This window comes from Raphanus sativus, unplaced genomic scaffold (assembly GCF_000801105.2).
Source record: "Raphanus sativus cultivar WK10039 unplaced genomic scaffold, ASM80110v3 Scaffold1948, whole genome shotgun sequence".
Taxonomy (NCBI): Eukaryota; Viridiplantae; Streptophyta; class Magnoliopsida; order Brassicales; family Brassicaceae; genus Raphanus; species Raphanus sativus.
Window position 1 is genome coordinate 1 of NW_026617257.1, and position 18283 is coordinate 18283.

An 18283-nucleotide genomic window follows, 5' to 3' on the forward strand; every position below is an offset into this window, starting at 1 on the left:
GCAATAATTTTAATTCATTAAAGGTATCCGTGTAATCAACTATCGTGAGAGTTAACGTGAGCGCGACAAATAGAAAACCGATTTCTCAAATAATATTATAAAGATTTTTCTTGACATTTTGACCAAAAGAAAAATATTACAAAGATTTTACTATTTCTTTTGTTTTTGAAATTATACAATTGTTGCCATATTTAAACAATTCATTGAAATATAAATATTTTACGTAAAGATGACGATGGACAGTTTTTCATATACGTAAAGAATGGCCCTGATAGGAAGCAGAGGAAGCATATGCTTCCGGCCGTGAAATGTTTATCAATAATTTCGGCCTTTTTGGGTAACGGATATTCACAATAGGTTTGTTGGAAACAACTCTTTTCGCACCTCTTCAAGGTATTGTGTTCAATCCTCTTTCATAGCATTTTTATTAGTTTTAACCTTTTTACTAGACATGAACTGATGCACATACCAGCCCAAAATTGAATTTTTGCTTCCAGCCTATTACAAACCAGGACCGGTATAGATGGACGATGCCTGTTCGATTTCTTTGTCAACTAGAAAACAAAACAGAAAAGGTTATGCAGATCTCAATGGCCTAATAAATGTCTTAAGAACCAAACTGTTATGTGTGATTATTGATGAAGAGGGTAAAGAGCTTCTAGAAGGTTGAGGTGGATCTTATCAATACGTGAATATTCCTTTATGCATAATAAACACACCACGTGAGGAAGCACGTGCGGAGGGAGGCTTCAGGCAGAGTGTGTGACAGGAGAGGGACCTTTACTATTTATAGTTTGTTCTGAGTAGAGAGAAAGTTATCTAGAGATTAGATCACTCATGTGTAGGGGGAGGTGAGAGACTCCATTAATAATTCTCTCAAGGTTCTGGAGTACTTGTAAAGCCAGTTCTATTTCAATATAATCGTTATTCAGCTTTGTATTTGCTTGATTCTCTGTTTGGGAATACATTTCACTTAACACAAACATAACGGTGGTTGCGGAGGTTGGGGCACATGAGAAAAGTCTGATCAAAATTACTTGCCCGGTGGGTTTCTCCTGGAGCTGCCTGCCAGCTACTCTGAGGTATATCCTGGAGTGATTAGCCGTTTTGTGATTTCCAATACACCACCACTTTGATGACTCCATCACCATCTGTCACGTTTCTTAAACCTTATCTTCACTCAAATTATATATTAAAAACACGCAAAGTGACTTTAAACTTGAATTCAAGCTTAGTCAAGACAGATGCAGCGTGGAAGGATACAGGAAATAAGCTGGACTCGGCTAGGTTTTGAAACACGAGGGACACTCTGTCTCCTTCATGTCATCGTGCTGCTATGTTGCCTCTCCCTTGGTGGCAGAAGCTTTAGCTCTCAGTAAAGGTCAAACACATGAGTCACTTCCCATGCTTATAGTGTAAAGAATATGACAAAAACAATCAAGAAAATTAATAATGATAATTTCATTATTTAGTTCCTTTTCCAAATAAGACGAAGTGAATCCTATATTTATGTTTAACAAGTTTGTAAGGGTGATAATAGTAACCAGTCTTGGCTTTGAATGGTGTTTAAATTTTGCGGCTGTTTAGAGATACATGTATTTACAGGTACCCATAAGCCATAACAACAAAAATCAAACGATTCAAACTCTGGAAACATAGCTTTGGATTGATCCATGTCGTCGGATGTGTTGATGGATTACTAGTAAATATTTTAAATAATGTTATTCGACAGAACAATACACGTATATTTTCTTGTATATTCTTCAATGAGCACCCGTGGATTACCTCTGTCTCCCCCCGTCTGGGATTACCTCTGTTACGTTAGCCCCTTGGATATTGTGGCAGTTGTGGAAGGCTCGCAACAAGTATGTTTTTGAGGGCTTCTCAGCCTCCCCTGAAGATACAGTTTCGATGGGGATCAGAGTGGCTAAGGAGTGGAGCACAAGTCAACGACAGGAAACGCCTAGCAGAGTAGGAGTTAGCAAACGGAGCCCGCAGAATTGCCCCCCCCGGAACGGTAACAATCAGATCTGACACTGCTTGGCATCCGCGGGGAACAACGGCGGGGTTAGGATGGGTTATCCATTCCACTGAAAACATTCGACTATGCAAGTCTGTTGCTTCGTTTGTGCCTTCGGTACTGACTGCAGAAGCTCTAGCATTGTTTGAAGCGGTCAAAGAGGGAGTTGAGATGAACCTGAAGGCAGTGTGTTTTGAAGTCGATTCAGCCATGTTGATCAAAGCTGTGAATGCAGGAAATTAGTGTACCGTAGCTGTATGGCGTAGTTGCGGATATCCTATCTTTTGCCTCTGTTTTTGAATTTGTCTCTTTTACCTGGATCTCTCTCGAGAGAAATGGCCAGGCTGATATGCTTGCGAAGTCTGCTTTGAATGCAGCTGAACAGTTTGTGGTTGAAGGAGTAATAACTCCCAACTAACAGTTTTTATTTTAATGAAATATGAGTTCCAAAAAAAGAATTCTTCAATGAGCACAAGAGTGTATAGCATGGCTAACAAACACACAATTAGTGAACTTGTCCCTTGTGTCCTTATTCTTACCACTGAGTATATATATTGGATCAATGTTTTCTCATCCGTAAGAGTTACCAATCATCGGTAGTAAGCCATGTGTCTAGATGACCTAAAAGGAGAGTTATCAAATGGAGATGGTTTCCATGCTGCCACAGGCTCCTTCTTCTTCTTTTTCTTCACAAGTTTGGTTTCAGAACGGAGCCAAGACTCTACCACAGAGAGGAGGTTGGGTGAAGTTTTCATCTCGTTGATATCTGCCATTTTTGATGAACGATTCAGCTCACCATTCTGAATGTAAGCCAAATGTGTAGCCCATGTCTCTAGCCCGTCGAATATATGAGTTGCATATACAATCGTTGCTCCTCTCTGAGTTCATCAATGATATATACAAGTCAAAGATCAATGGACTATAATCAAACCACTGCTAATGCACAATAGGTGTAATATTCCAATTACCAACCGATACAACCATGAAAGCAAGCACAGTGTATATAGTTAGGATTTAGGAACATGAGCTTTAAATGGTTGATCATACCTGATCACATTCTTCTTTGAAGAATTCCAACAAATCCATCCTTGCAACGACATCAAGGTCAACAGTGACCTCGTCAAGTAACAACACCTGTATAACCAAATTAGCATTAAGGTCAGACATAATGACATGAACACAAAAATTAGAAACTAATAACTCTTTTTAAGTAAAGCCAAATGAGAAACATAACTGAGAATGAACATGTGAGAGAGATTAGATTCTTTGAAACCATATTCGTTAAATTTTTACCTTGAAGGGATGTAAGAGTCCCATGCATATCTGAACTCGGCGTTTCTGCCCATCAGAAACCTTATGCATACGCCACTGAAGGTTGATGTCAAGAAGATCAATCAGTTTCTCTCTTCTCACCGGATCGATCCCTTCAACTAGTATAGGACAACAAAAAACGAATGATCTGCTTGAGTCTAAGCTTGCAGATAGTGTACAACAAGAGAAAACACACCAAAGTCAAGAATATAATTGCTAGGATAGAGATAAATATTTGTATAAACCTCCAAATATCATATGTTCTGCTGAAAAGTCTCCCTGGAGAGGAACCTCACCCTAAAATGCAGCAGAATCACGAAAGTTAAGTAATCTCAGATCAGAGGGGGTTGAGTAATCTTAGATAAGTTACTACTTTCGACGGAAAGTAGGAAGGGGATACTCACAGCTGAACCAACGGTTTTACTCCAAGATCCTCCAAGGTAAGACAAGTCACCACTGCAAATAAGTTGAGTATCATGGAAAGCAGAGCGGCTTAGAACTTGCACAACGTTCTTTCCTCCCACCATATGCTTTCCAGCCAGAATCTTCAGCAAGGTTGTCTTGCCTGAACAAATAATTCCACAGGACCACAATCTCTGTTTTATGGTAAATGATGTCTCAAGATAGTCACGGACACGGTCATATATGATCACAAGCAAGAAACCTAATCGAGCTATACAAAACCGAGACATGAAAACAGAAAACATAAAACCACAAGCGATGATCTCTGGCTGCTACAAATTGATCAACGTACCAGATCCATTGGCGCCAACAAGAAGGCAGCGAGATCCAGCAGGAAGCTCGAGGTTGAAATCGAAGAATATAGGATCATCGGCTTCGTAACAGAACTCCATACCGCTAACTCTAATGGCATCATCACTGGTCGTCGCCGGATCTTTCGCAGCCATTTTTCTCGCCGTCTCAAGCTGTAAGATAAAGTTAGTAGGTAGGATTTAGTAGGTGGACCGAGGTTGTTCAACGGTCTTTTAAATAAGTTTCGTTCAACGCTTGATCCCCACTCAGTTTCCCCCACGTCACGTGGTTCCACATCATTTATTATCACTCATCGTCTTTTTTTTTCTTCTTTTTTTTTGTGCACGATTATCACTCATCGTCAAACCACCGAGTATCGTGCGGACAAAACAGTTCTTTTGTTTTGTAATGTGGAAAGATATTATAATAATCTCTATATAAAAAATCTCGTCGTCAAAGCAGATGTAACAAAGTTGATTTGAAAGTGCAAAAAAAAAAAAAAAATATTACAACAGGGAGTGCTGGGATCACAAAGAAACACACATTACTTTACCAGTAACATACATTATAAATGTAAAAAAGCTCAGATTGGTGTTTGCCATCAGTCTCTACTCTAGTGTCTCTGCCTCTAATGTCTCTTCCTCTCAAGTCAGAAGAAGATGAAGCCGGAACCTTAGATTTCCCGTGTGATCGGAAAGCTGCCCAACCTGATGCAGCTCCTGCTGACTTGATCGGTCCTGGTCCCTGTGTTGAAGGAAGATTGTTCTGGAGAGAGAGTGCACACCAAAATGGAGAATTCAGTGATCAAAGCTTCGTTGTTGGTTGATTCAGATGCTACTAATACGAAAAGGTTTTGGTTACCTTGAGGTGAGATAGATCAGACAGAGGATCGTTCCTGCGTCAGATGCAATCCTTGAAGTGAGAGGATCATTTGGAGGAGGCGGTAAAGGGGACCTGGTTTTGGTAGCAGCAGTTGGTGGTGGAGCAAGTGGTAGAGGTTTAGACTTGCCGTTTCCTGAAAGAGCGGCTGAGAGCATCCCAGTGCCATTTGTAGTAGGTTTAGGCTTCACGTTGATTCTTATGGTTTCACCTTCCTTGAAACCCACCCATCAAAAACAAGAATCATTTTAGGTTCTACTGAGTTAATAAGAAATTTTTCTGCAGGTAAATTATAGAGCTTTGACTATTAAAAGAGAGTCTTGTCGTTTTAGGCTTTTAGCAAAGATATAAACAGACAAATTAAAATGAGAAGGAACTCTACAAATTCAAATAATCAACTATAGACTACTGGGAACGGATGCTAGAACAAACTGTGATCCTCAACAAGACTAAACGAGCAAAACGAACATCAATTTGATTCCACGACTTATAACCCAGGACATTAAAAAATCATGACATGAGCAAGTACTCAAGTCACATGCAAACCCGTTCTTTTTTTCTTTCATTTAAAGACTGTGGCCTAAAAGATCCGGGTCGTTCTATAGTGATTGTAAAGATTTACCATTACATAAAACGGGGACATTCTCTTATCTGTCTAACTAAGTATTGATGAGAGACTAAAAGATCCGGAATAATGAACGTGGTGACATTAACTTTATCCTAATCACTGCTACAAAACGCATAAAAACTACAGGGAAAATACTAACACAGCGGATATCTAAACACAAAAAAAAAAAAAAAAAAATCATTCAATTTACTATGATTCCATCTCATTTCTTCAATCTACTTCAGTTTACTCTGATTTCATCCCAAAGACTATATAGGAACAAATTAGAGATCTGTTGCAATGCCAATGATGCCATCAGAATGGATCAATTTCACATTGAATTTGGCAGTTGTCCAAGTGATCGGATTTAGGCATTGATCGTATCCTAAATCCTAAAGCTTTACGAAGAGATGTGTTTATTTACCTTCAATCTGTGCAGGATGGATATCAATGTGATCCTCACTCTCACTCTCCTTCTCCCTCCTCACGTACTTGTCGTGATCCGACAACGCCACATTGAAATCGAACGCCTCGTTCCTCTCCGCGCCCGATGAACGCGTACTTCCCACGCCCGTCGTCGATTCTCAGCACGAAATACCTCGACGAATCCAGCGACGGAGTTCTCTCTCCTCTCCGGATCCACGAAACAAGCCCCGAACAGATCGCCGGAGCTCGAATCCTCGAGCCGGATCTCGCACCGGTCCTTGCACGACACGACGCGGAGTCTGCCGGACCAGATCTTATCGGACTGGAGCCATTCGCCGCACTTGTATCCGCCGGATGTGGTTCGCGGCGGGATCTTGCAGACGGAGACCTCGCGCACAACGAGGAGTGTGTGCTCCAATGTCTCCTCCGAATCCTTCTCTTCCTCCTCCAACGACATCTTTTGACGATCGTGTGGGAAATGAATTTATCTAATTTTGTCTAAGTAATCATGAAAATTTAACTAAACTTCATAGTTAGTCATGTACAATTATAATTTATGAAACGGCACCGTTTAGTTACCGCCTTATTGGGGTAGTTATAAAAGCGTTATTTCACTTCTTCTCCTTTGTGGCCGGCCAGAGAGGATTCGAAGCTTGACGACTGTATAACCATGGCGACGGCTTCAGGTACCGATTTCGTTCAATTTTTTTCTAGATTCGAATCAATCTACTTGGAAACTGGGCTCTCTATTTGATTGTTAATTTCCCTTTGGTGGTCAATAATCTGAGCTTCGATCATCTACTTTCATCTTCTTAATCAGAAATTTAGGGCTTTTAGCGTTTTCGTTTATCTCTAATTTGGTTTTTGTTAGATCCAATTTGCGATGGAGTCTGTCCTTCTGATGAATTTTGGTTTCTCTGGTCAATTTTTTAATGTCAGCCATCAGTTTTGGTACTTACCTAAGAGACAGCAGGGTTTGTGTTTGGTCTCTAACTAGTTTTACTGTTTTTAATTAATGTTTTGACAAATTTGTGAATGTTTTTTCTGACATGTATGTTCCTCTGGTGGTTGGTTTTGCAGTTGCTTTCAAGTCTAGGGAAGACCATAGGAAGCAAATCGAACTAGAGGAAGCTCGTAAAGCCGGCCTTGCACCAGCTGAGCTAGATGAAGATGGAAAGGAGATCAATCCTCACATTCCTCAGTATATGTCTTCTGCTCCTTGGTATCTCAACTCTGAAAAGCCCAGTCTTAAGCATCAACGGAATTGGAAGAGTGATCCCAATTACACTAAGTCATGGTATGACAGAGGTGCTAAGATCTACCAAGCCGAAAAATACCGCAAGGGAGCTTGTCAAAAGTTCGTCTTTCTCTCTGATTGAACAAATGAATAAAATGATTTTTTTTAGTTTTGGTTTTGTTCTAACTTTCCCTCCCTTTTCTTGAAGTTGCGGTGCAATGACGCATACTGCAAAGGCGTGTATGGATAGACCTCGCCAGATTGGAGCAAAGTACACGAACAAGAACATTGCACCTGATGAGAAAATCGAGAGCTTTGAACTCGACTACGATGGCAAGAGAGACAGATGGAATGGGTACGATCCTTCAACCTACCACCGTGTGGTAGACCTTTACGAAGCAAAAGAGGATGCGCGAAAGAAGTATCTCAAGGAGCAGCAGATTAAGAAACTAGAGGAGAAGAACAATAACCAGGAAGGTGATGATGCAGCAACCAGTGATGGAGATGAAGAAGAAGATGATGATGACTTGAGGGTTGATGAAGCTAAGGTTGATGAGAGCAGGCAATGGACTTTGCAAAGGTTGAAAAACGTGTTCGAACTACTGGTGGTGGTAGCACAGGAACTGTGAGGTATGGACTATTACTCTTTATATACAACTACAAAATATCATGTTATAACATGTTTATATGGGTGTTTTTTGTTTGATGCACTAACGATATGTAACCTTTTCTTGATTTCAGGAATCTGCGTATCAGAGAAGACACAGCGAAATACCTGTTGAACCTTGATATCAATTCGGCTCATTATGACCCTAAAACACGATCCATGCGTGAAGACCCACTTCCAGATGCAGATCCGAATGATAAATTTTATTCGGTTAGTTGTAGTTTATCGCTATTGTATCCCATTTTCTGATGATCTAAGATACTAAACCATATTTTTTGCTTACCATCTATCCAGGGAGATAATCAATATAGAGACAGTGGCCAAGCTGCAGAGTTCAAACAGATGAACATGCACTCATCGGCAGCATTTGACAAGGGACAGGACATGCATATGCAAGCGGCTCCATCCCAAGCTGAGTTGCTGTACAAGAATTTCAAGGTTGCTAAGGACAAACTGAAGACTCAGACAAAGGACACAATCATGGAGAAGTACGGGAATGCTTCTACAGAAGATGAAATTCCAATGGAGCTTTTGCTTGGACAGAGCGAAAGACAAGTTGAGTATGACCGAGCAGGGAGGATTATAAAAGGACAGGTACGGTTTTTAATGTTTGACTTCACTAAATCACCTTCTCATAGCTATGTGAACGGCTTGTGGTATGTTGTGCTTTTGTTTTAATCCATTTCATTCTTGATCTGGACATGTTTGGTTTGTACACAGGAGGTTATACTGCCGAAGAGCAAATACGAAGAAGATGTTCTTGCTAACAATCACACTAGTGTTTGGGGCTCATGGTGGAAAGACCATCAATGGGGATATAGATGTTGCCAGCAGACGATTCGCAATAGTTACTGCACAGGCTCTGCTGGTATTGAGGCCGCAGAGGCTTCCCTTGATTTGATGAAGGCTAACATTGCTCGCAAAGAAGCCTGTGAAGGTTTGTGCTGTGGACTCTGTTTGTTATTCCAATTCTGTATATCTTTTTATTGGAAAAAGAAACTGTGGACTCTGTTTGTTATTCCAATTTCTGTATATCTTTTCATTGGAAAAAGAAACTGCTCTCGAGGAATGGCTTATGACACACATTTCTGCATATGTCTTTGTCATGTTGTTTGTACGCCTTTGCTAACTAAAACACTGAATGATGTTTGTGGTGAACAGAGAGCCCAAAGAAGGTTGAAGAGAAGAGAATGGCCGCATGGGGAACTGATGTTCCTGAAGATTTGGAATTGAACGAGGAGGCACTTGCTAATGCTCTTAAAAAGGTAACAAGGCAGCTCCTATTTTTCTCATGTCAATACGTTTCTCTGTCTTGCTCACACATATCTGATACACAAATAACGATGTTTACAGGAGGATGAGCGTAAGAGGGAAGAAAAAGATGAGAGGAAACGCAAATACAATGTCAAATACACCAACGATGTAATGATCTTAGCAACTCTAGTAGCATCGAATCATATTCTCAAATTAAACGGTCGCTGATCAAAATCTCTCATTTAACATGGCAGGTGACTCCGGAAGAGATGGAAGCTTACAAAATGAAGAAAGTTCACCACGAGGACCCAATGAAAGGTTTCCTCTGGAAAAAATAGTCTCTCTTTTCTACCTTTAACCTTCAGTCTGAATTGTTGTCCAAAAAAGAAAAAACCTTCAGACTGAAGAAACCTTATTAGTTATTACCTTTTATGTAATGACATTGTCTTCCTTTACTTGCAACACCTTGTAGTAAGCAATAACATGCGACCATATGACTTTTGTTGGTTTCTGATATTAATGTTAGCCAGTTTATATATTAGCATTCATAAAAGATGGAAAAATTAGCATAAAAAGAGTTATTTTATTACACTTTAAAATAAAATGAATTCCCAATCGCCATAAAGGTAGTGAGAGGAACAGAGTTTTGCGACTGTGTTTCTTATACATTGTGCATCTATTTCTGTTACATATGACAATAATCTGAAGGATTATCATATTTATATTTCATTTAAATGTGGTTTGAGACTTTTATCCACAGATTAAAAAATTATTTAATTTTATACATTTTCTATATAAAAATATCATTATTCATACACCTAATTATATTTCAACCAATAGAAAATTAAGTTAGAGAATAAAATTAATAAATTTTGTTTTGAAATACTAAAATGACATTTAGAAAAATACTTTAACACACACACCTGTGACGAAGAGAAGAAAAACTAACTGCCATAATGGGCCTAACGAAGCGTTATATAGTAATGGGCTTAAACAATTCAACCCAAATTACAAGAAGAGGGTCTGTACCGGGAGAGTTCATTCGTCATTCTATCTCACTCACTTGTTCAATTCTAAAACCCTAAGCACCGCCGACGGGATCCGATCGTGATCCTTCCTAAACCTAACTTGGTCGTCGATTTAGAGCTTAGCTAAAGGTGAATCTCCCTCCATTTTTATCTCTGAATCTTCACTGTATTTATTGGTATGTTGTGTTTAGTCTTTTGGTTGGATCTTTGGGTCATCTTATGAACAAAACGATCCTATAAAACTATGTGGCCGTGCGTGCACTGTTTCTCATGTGTAATGATGTTGTATTGTTCTTCTTTTTATTATGTAGCCTCCTCTTAAAGAAAATGAGTTTCAACAAAGTGCCCAACGTCCCAGGATCTCCAGCTCTCTCTGCGCTTCTCAAGGTCAGCGTTATTGGTGGGCTCGGTGTCTATGCAATTACCAATAGCCTCTACAATGTCGAGGGTGGACACCGTGCTGTCATGTTCAACCGTTTAACTGGTATCAAGGAAAAGGTTTTGTGTACTGTTGTTCCTCCCCAACTAATACAATACAATAGCTAAAATCTTTTTGACTTTTTGAAAAATGTGAGAGGTTTTACTATATCGGAATTGGGTGTTTTTTTGGCAGGTGTACCCGGAAGGAACACATTTTATGTTGCCATGGTTTGAGAGGCCAATCATCTATGACGTCCGTGCACGACCCTATCTTGTTGAGAGCACCACCGGTAGTCATGACCTTCAGATGGTGCCTTCTCTCTCTTTCTTTTTGTGTGTGCGCTTTTGATATTATATATATATGCCATGATTCAACTTCAAATGTTGTTGCTGATATAGTGAAGCTATGGAATATATACTAGGCACTCCGCACGAAAACCATGTTTTTTTTTTAAGGTTTGGATATGGTTTATGCGGCTGTGAAGCTATTGATTGAGTTTCAGTTTATCTGCTAGGATGTTATATGACTATCCTTATATGACCTGAGTGCGTTTACGATTAGTGGTTTATAAAAAAAATGGAGAAAACGCTGACTATATGTCTTGTTCTTTCCCTCTTGTGTTGTGTTGGCTTCGTTTTATGTATACTGACTTAGAAATCAAATCATACTTGCTTTGTATGAGATTACATTAAGCTGGAACAGATAATAACACAATGCCTCTCCCGGTCTTGAAGAGTGTTGCCGTGTTGCTTAAAATTATTGTTTTTTTTTGTTGTTCCCCAGGTGAAAATTGGACTTAGAGTTCTCACTCGTCCCATGGGTGACCGTTTGCCTCAGATTTACCGAACCCTGGGCGAGAACTACAGTGAAAGGGTTCTTCCTTCCATCATCCATGAAACCCTCAAGGCTGTGGTGGCTCAGTACAATGCAAGCCAGCTGATCACTCAGAGAGAAGTATGTAACTCTCAACATTCTTCTTGTACAAGTTTTTTCTGCTCTTTTGTTAATCATGGTTAGCTGTGTTTTTTTTTACTCTCTTCTAGGCTGTGAGCAGAGAGATACGCAAGATTCTGACGGAGAGAGCTTCTAACTTCGACATTGCTCTTGATGATGTCTCCATCACAACTCTCACATTCGGCAAAGAGTTCACCGCTGCAATCGAGGCAAAACAAGTCGCTGCTCAAGAGGCTGAACGTGCTAAGTTCATTGTGGAGAAGGCCGAGCAAGACAAGAGGAGTGCGGTTATCCGTGCAGAGGTAAATGATATTTGATCTTCAATTGGAATCTAATGACAGAGATTATAGGGTTTGTGTTTGATGAATTTGTGCAGGGAGAAGCTAAAAGTGCTCAACTCATCGGACAAGCTATTGCAAACAATCAGGCATTCATAACACTGAGAAAGATTGAAGCTGCGAGAGAGATTGCTCAGACCATTGCACAGTCCGCTAACAAGGTGTACCTAAGCTCCAATGATCTGTTGCTTAACCTTCAAGGGATGAACTTGGAGCCCAGCCCTAAGAAGTAAAAAGAAGGAAATCCCAAGTTCCATTTGGTTCTCTCCAAAACTATGGGATGGTGTTTTGAACTATTTGCCCATTACTATGCTGTTCAAAGTTTATTTTCTCAACTAGTTGGCAAACCTTTTTATATTGGAGAGAAAAATAAGATTAAGTACATACTTAGTAATTATTTTAATATTCGTATGGGCACGGCAGCATGTGAGCCTTAGTATTTACTATTTAGTGACGTTATGCCGGTGCCACCGTGATGGTCTTCTTTCTTTTTCCCGGTGATGAGTTTTATGAGGTGACTAGTTCCCGATGACGTCAAATTAAAATTAAAATTTTGACCAAGAAAAAGCTCTTAACTTGTGTATATATAAGGGAACCGATGGCTCTTCTTTATGATGTCATGTATAATTAAATTGATGTCATATGAAATAAACAAAAAATTAGCTGGACCGTATTGTTTGAGTAATAAATTGTTACAAATTACACGCGTTGTGTTTTAAACGACTTGCTGGTTCGTAAAGCTAAAGCGAAACGTCATTTGGTTTTATCATGGTAATTAACTTGAATATAAATTTTTATACTCTTGTTCATTTACTTTATATATATGTGGGGTTAGATGAACTACTTACAAGGCTTAAATAGGAATATTCAGATCTCTGATTCCTGTTTTAGGATATGGTTATCTAATGCGATGATTTAAGTTTCGTTAGCCTACTGCTTTTAGTATCTAATGCTGTTGAGTTCTTCCATGCAGGTCAGATTCCACCCACGCCACTCAGAAATAGTTGCTAGTGGAAGTTTAGATCATGAGGTGCGCTTGTGGAATGCAAAAACTTCAGACTGTATTAGATCTCATGATTTCTGTGAGTGCATTTTTGTTCTTTCTCCTCTTCCTTTTTTTTTTTTCTTTTTCTTTTGCATATAATCAACTATCGTCCTCTTCTTCTTCTTTTCCCTAAACAGATGGACCTATTGCTTCTATAGCTTTCCACGCTGAAGGTGATATACTTGCTGTTGCATCTGGTCATAATATTGGCAAGTTCTACTGGAGTCAAAAAGTTTTTATTTCCACAACAAGAGGACCCTCAAAAACTTAATCTCCACGGCAAATAAATCCGATTGTGTTAAATAAGAATATGACATTGCTCATAGCTTTCATTGCCTTAGTGGCACCTTGCATTCCTTGTAAGTTAGCTATCTACTGCCTTAGCAGGAGACTCCAGAACCGTCCAGAGACTTGGGTTACAGTCAACAACACCTGAGAATCTGGAAAGGAAGAATCGTGCACAAAAGCTTTGATAAAAACAATAACAAGCAATAGAAGATTTTGGATGCTTTTGTGAACAAAAGCCATAATATCTGTTTCAAAAGTTTCAACAGGTTGTAGCCCATTACATTTAAACTTGTAAATCAGAATAGCCAAAAGATAATAGATTGAGAGCACACAAAAGCTGGCTCAATCTCAAAGTTTTGCATTTTGTTAAAGAAAGTTATCTATATAAAAACTCTAAATCCACCACTTCCGATGATCGACTCATCTCATTCCAATGCCAAGGCACGAGCAGCCATAGTCTAGAACCTCAGGTGGGCGGTAATCCAGTGCCCTGCGGACTTCGGTCAAGCTAGCTAGGTACCTAGTCAGAGGATCAGGGTTCGGAATCCTGTCGTATCCGATGTTAGTCCATAGCTTGGTCAAAGCTGAAGAAACGAATAAGAGGATTGAATACAAAAAAATATTACAAAAGGGAAAGAAGAGAGACTGTTGGTTACCACACTTCCATCAACCGGGGATACTGCCATAACAGCAACGACTGCATCGCATCGGACGTGTATCAGCTCTGCTCTCATAGCCATGTAGTTGACTGATTCACGGAAGGCGCGATCCCGTTCGGCGTTGAAGTTCGCCATGTCTCAAAACGGAAGAGGCGCAAAGCAAGGGGTTTAGGGGGGCTGATGACCATCGGAACCTTCCTCGGGGTTTTCTGATTGAGAAATGAACCCCAAACCCTATAAATGTAATCTTCTTGGGTCGAATTTTTTAGGCCCATCAATGAATATATGTTTCGATAGGCCCGTTACTGGATACTTATAGCCCATACATTAAAATTAGTTAAATTGAAACTCCCTCCGTACGTGGGTTTCTTGTATATTAGAGACCCCATTATCTAAAACTAGACAACAACAAAAACCTGTATAAAACTTTACATTATGTGTTTATTATCATATCGTCTTATTCTATTTATGATAATAAACACATGATGTAAAGTTTTATACTTTAAACTTAGAGGCTTATAAACTTAGAGGTTTATAGTCAGTTTGGCACTATAAGCGTAGGAAGTTTATAGAGTGTTGCAGCTGTAACATATCTCCTTTTATATCTCGTCTAAGCTCATGTAGAAGTACCATTTAGAAAGTTGAAACGTGTAAACTGAAGATTCTCCCTGTTTATAACACATAATTTGATTGGAGATAAGGTATAAGAAGAGTGAAAGATGGTGATGGAGGAGTCATCAAAATGGTTGTTGATCAAAAAAAAAAAGATCATCCAAATGGTGGTGGGTTGGAAATCACAACACGGCTAATGTCTCTCCATGGCTTCATTCTACTCTCAGATTAACGTTTTTCAATCTTTCTGGGTTTTTCTAAGCTTTTGACTAGTGACCAAAGTGTATTTTTTTATTTGCTTTCACTACCAAACCATTGATTTTGAGGGCACAAACTACCTATGTACCTTTAAAATGGGACGGGCTACTTCTGACAGTTTCACATTGCTTGAATAGATCATCTCTAACAGTCAATGACATGTCCTGAAACTTTGAGAGGTCGTTTAATCTTGTCAAAACCTTGCAGAAACCGGACCCATGCACCAATTATGAGAAACCCAGGGAACCATCTATGTATTTAAACAGTTTTTCGTCAGTTAGCATTGAAGAAACCAATCGATGGAGTTCACCGTTCCATCAATGTTCGCATTTTGATTATTACAACCGACTACCTAATCTTTTTTTTTTTTGTTCAACACCGACTACATAATCCAAATATTGCATTATCTATTTGACTACAAACCATATAGTTTTCACACTCTGCGCAAAGACACATCATGGTCTCTTGGGAGGGCATAAACGGCAAGAAGTTTAAGGTTCGCTTACAGACGGTAAGTCTGGTTGGGAGTTTGGTGTCTTCGTGTATGTAATTCAATTGTGCAAATACAAAATATTAACAAAAAGAGAAAATGTCAACAAAAAGCACATATAGTGAATGAAAATCCCCAAAGATACTCCGAAATTTAACATAAGTTAACTAAGTATTATTATTATATAAATTAAAGACTAACATAGAAGAAACCATAGGTGGGTCATACAAGACCGATATGGAGCACAAAGCTGTGGTGATTGAACAAGATGCTGATGATCCTAATGAACATCTCCGGGAACCATCTTCCGAGTGAGCAACTTCTTCTATGTTGCAAGAAATATATGGTGAGAATGAATACAGGAAACGATCAAATGAGATTTTTGCATGTTAAGTCTTATCGTATACCTCTTTGTCGAGTTGTTCCCGTGTTGGTCCAAATCTATGTTCCCGCAAATCCATCAACCCCTGGTATATCTGACGGTGAAGAATACCCATCTCGGCATAGGTCATATCTTCCAGCTCTCTACCATTCAGTCTCCTGACAAAAGGAAAAAAAAAAAAAGAAAACGCATCATCAATGAAAATAAATACACAGAGCAAGTGTGGGGAGGGGGAAATGTTAAAATGTAGTCGTTACTCACTCCTTCAGTAGCCACAGCCTCTCGAACTCCATCTCCATGGATTCAGCCTTTCGTCTTTCGAACTCTATCTGCAATTTCGACTGCAATATCACATGCATATTAACACAAGCATGCACAATAGCTAATAGAACAGGCAAGGGGCACGTAACGTACCATTGGTGCTGCTTCACCAACTTGTCCCTCTCCCGAGCTGTCATCATATACCCACAAGACAGAGTCAGGTTTTCAAGGATCAAAAGAAATGCACCAAGACAACTACAACTTAAAATCAAAGTGATCTCTGCTCCCATTATATAAGACAACAGACACATATGCAGAGAGGGTTCGACTCTCTCTCTCTCTCTCCAGTAAAATAGCTTATAAAAATCAGATAACTAATTGACTCTCCTCAAAGAACTCCTTAATTAGCAAAAGACTAATAATACCTGTTGCCGCTAGAGAATCTGCGGGGAGCCACTCTCATCCTACCACCATACTCGTCCACTGTTTCACTCTATCACAAAATAAAATAAAATTGAAAGGTTCATGGCCCATGTCAAATATCTATTTAAAAAAAAAAGCAAAAAAAGGACAAAGAATTGGGAACGAAAACGTTTACCTGTATGAGCAAACTCTCCAAATCTTCCTCCAGCTGCTCATTCTTCTGTAATATAATAATAATATTAGTTAAAAACAAAAAGAAAACAAAGATGCTTGAGAATCCATTATTTTGGCGTCTTCACCTTGTTCACAATGGGCAAGACGACTTCTCTGAGATGGTTTTCAAGAAACACAAGCTCTGTGAAACTCAGACCGTCCAGATCCTTGCCAGTCATTCTCCTGAGACATAAAAAGGGGAAAACACCATAAGAACCACAACAGAAACCCCAACAACATTGGGGGGGGGGGGACTAGGGGATTTATATTTACCTGGTCAAAACACGTAATCTCTTGAGCTCGCTCTCCATGTGATCTCGTTCATACCTGAAAAGAATTCACAATCCGATTATGCCGTGGCCAGATGTAATTTTAACAACAAAAATAGAACCCTCTTGTCGTGTTCGAGAGTTACCGCGTGGAGAATCCGCAGAAGTCGCAGAGTATTCCTCCAACCTTATTCTTCTTCTTCGTCACATCTCTTGGCCTCCTCTTCAATTTCAACCTAATCCTCCTCCTCCCCATTTCGATTTTGTTTTTAATTTTTTTCTTTCTTTTCTGGGATTTGGGCGAGGATTGGAATATATATATATAGAGAGAGAGAGAGAAGAGAGAGAGAGATTTACCGACCTAGTCCTTGTCTTTTTCCATTTATTTAATTTATCTAAGAAGGAAAAAAAAAGTTTTTTTATTTGCAAATTTCCTAAAATTTTAAAGGAAACACTGATTCGAGCCTCTCTGGTTTATCCGAGTAAGTAAAAGTTCTGTAAATTAAAATGTTAACATCTTAATTTTTCTTGATTTATATAATCATTTTAAACTTTATATTTGGTTTGTTTTTCGGCTCAATGGACTTTGGCCCAAAGTCTTTGGCTTTGCATAAAAAAAAATTTCGACGCTACTAAGATGCGTATGCTGGTGCCTGGTGGGTGATAAAATGCTATGCCAGAAAGGGTTGAAGCAAGTGACCGATGATTGGTGAAGTTGAAACAGAGGACGTGTGTAACGTAGCTAGCATACTCCGTTATGTTTCGTGCGAGTAAATATAATACCATCTTCCAAATTTTCAATAACTCAACAAAACTGGAAACTGTTAGAATGAACTTAACAAACCCGGAAAATCACAAAAGCAACATTCATAAAACAAATGAACATATAACATAACCTAAAGACAAAATCAAAGATGAAAATTATTCTACGGCACCATCCTGTTCTTTCTAAGGACAGACAAAAAATAGACAAATGAAGGAAAAAATCAAAGTCCATTGATTGATGGTCCATCCGATCTGTTGAATCCACCACGGCCACCACGTCCTGTTCCAACAACTTCTTCACCGTCTGACTTTTATGATAACTTGTACAGAAATCGATATATAGGTTGATCGCTTTGGTTTATCATCTGGTTTTGGCAAATATGGAATGTTATTAAAGCTATTTATGGGGGCCCTACTTCCTTTTTTTCTTTTTGTACACTATCTATGTCATAATGTAATATTGTTTTTTTTTTTTTGAACTAATGTCATAATGTAATATTGTTAAGCTTAAATAAAGGTGAAATCGTTTCCAAACATGGAAGTGAACCATAGCTTGTAATGATTAGATCATAATATAAACTTAAAACTAGAGCTTAACCCGCACACCCGTGCGGGTATTTATTTTTATCATTTATAAAATAAATATTTATTTTATATAAATGGTAATATCTAGAAAAATTACCAAAAATATCATTTTCATAGTACCACTTTTCATGTTTACAC

General features: G+C 39.0%; 4 protein-coding genes, 2 long non-coding RNA genes and 1 pseudogene across 8 annotated transcripts; 3 read left to right on the forward strand and 4 right to left on the reverse strand.

The window, feature by feature from the left end:
• Nucleotides 1–2441: 2441 nt before the first annotated feature.
• On the reverse strand, nt 2442–4302 carry LOC108856855 (ABC transporter I family member 19). 2 transcript variants are annotated; one of them, XM_018630755.2, is made up of 6 exons: nt 4086–4302; nt 3736–3896; nt 3577–3628; nt 3314–3450; nt 3068–3154; nt 2442–2898 (listed from the first exon to the last, which is right to left on the reverse strand). In XM_018630755.2, exons 1-6 carry the CDS (start codon nt 4237–4239, stop codon nt 2611–2613), a joined length of 879 nt encoding a protein of 292 aa, XP_018486257.1. In that variant the 5' UTR covers nt 4240–4302; the 3' UTR covers nt 2442–2610. The 2 variants fall into 2 exon arrangements, with proteins under 2 accessions (XP_018486257.1, XP_056855611.1); XM_056999631.1 differs by having other exon boundaries at nt 3736–3927; nt 4086–4203.
• Nucleotides 4303–4505: 203 nt separating this feature from the next.
• On the reverse strand, nt 4506–6496 carry LOC108845818 (uncharacterized protein At1g03900-like; annotated as a pseudogene).
• Nucleotides 6497–6529: 33 nt separating this feature from the next.
• LOC108845810 (pre-mRNA-splicing factor SLU7-A) lies at nt 6530–9692 on the forward strand. The gene is given in 10 exon segments (XM_018618995.2): nt 6530–6682; nt 7077–7353; nt 7442–7797; nt 7800–7863; nt 7975–8110; nt 8195–8494; nt 8621–8837; nt 9062–9165; nt 9254–9322; nt 9409–9692. Coding segments are annotated over 10 exon segments (1623 nt in total). The 5' UTR covers nt 6530–6666; the 3' UTR covers nt 9493–9692.
• A 480-nt stretch (nt 9693–10172) lies between these two features.
• On the forward strand, nt 10173–12306 carry LOC108855181 (prohibitin-2, mitochondrial-like). The gene is made up of 6 exons (XM_018628937.2): nt 10173–10311; nt 10494–10680; nt 10796–10912; nt 11387–11557; nt 11647–11859; nt 11934–12306. The coding sequence occupies exons 2-6, from the start codon at nt 10510–10512 to the stop codon at nt 12126–12128; spliced, it is 867 nt and encodes a 288-aa protein (XP_018484439.1). The 5' UTR covers nt 10173–10311; nt 10494–10509; the 3' UTR covers nt 12129–12306.
• A 483-nt stretch (nt 12307–12789) lies between these two features.
• Nucleotides 12790–13296, forward strand: LOC130505020 (uncharacterized). Its single transcript, XR_008941529.1, has 2 exons — nt 12790–12977; nt 13078–13296. It is a non-coding gene; the product is annotated as an uncharacterized LOC130505020 (long non-coding RNA).
• Nucleotides 13297–13408: 112 nt separating this feature from the next.
• Nucleotides 13409–14082, reverse strand: LOC130505019 (uncharacterized). Its single transcript, XR_008941528.1, has 2 exons — nt 13885–14082; nt 13409–13812 (listed from the first exon to the last, which is right to left on the reverse strand). It is a non-coding gene; the product is annotated as an uncharacterized LOC130505019 (long non-coding RNA).
• Nucleotides 14083–15312: 1230 nt separating this feature from the next.
• Nucleotides 15313–17099, reverse strand: LOC108845805 (uncharacterized). Of its 2 annotated transcripts, none has more exons than XM_056999630.1 (9): nt 16942–17099; nt 16800–16853; nt 16613–16709; nt 16489–16533; nt 16316–16383; nt 16044–16080; nt 15891–15970; nt 15655–15787; nt 15313–15569 (listed from the first exon to the last, which is right to left on the reverse strand). In XM_056999630.1, exons 1-9 carry the CDS (start codon nt 17049–17051, stop codon nt 15528–15530), a joined length of 666 nt encoding a protein of 221 aa, XP_056855610.1. In that variant the 5' UTR covers nt 17052–17099; the 3' UTR covers nt 15313–15527. The 2 variants fall into 2 exon arrangements, with proteins under 2 accessions (XP_056855610.1, XP_056855609.1); XM_056999629.1 differs by having other exon boundaries at nt 15313–15572.
• Nucleotides 17100–18283: the final 1184 nt, after the last annotated feature.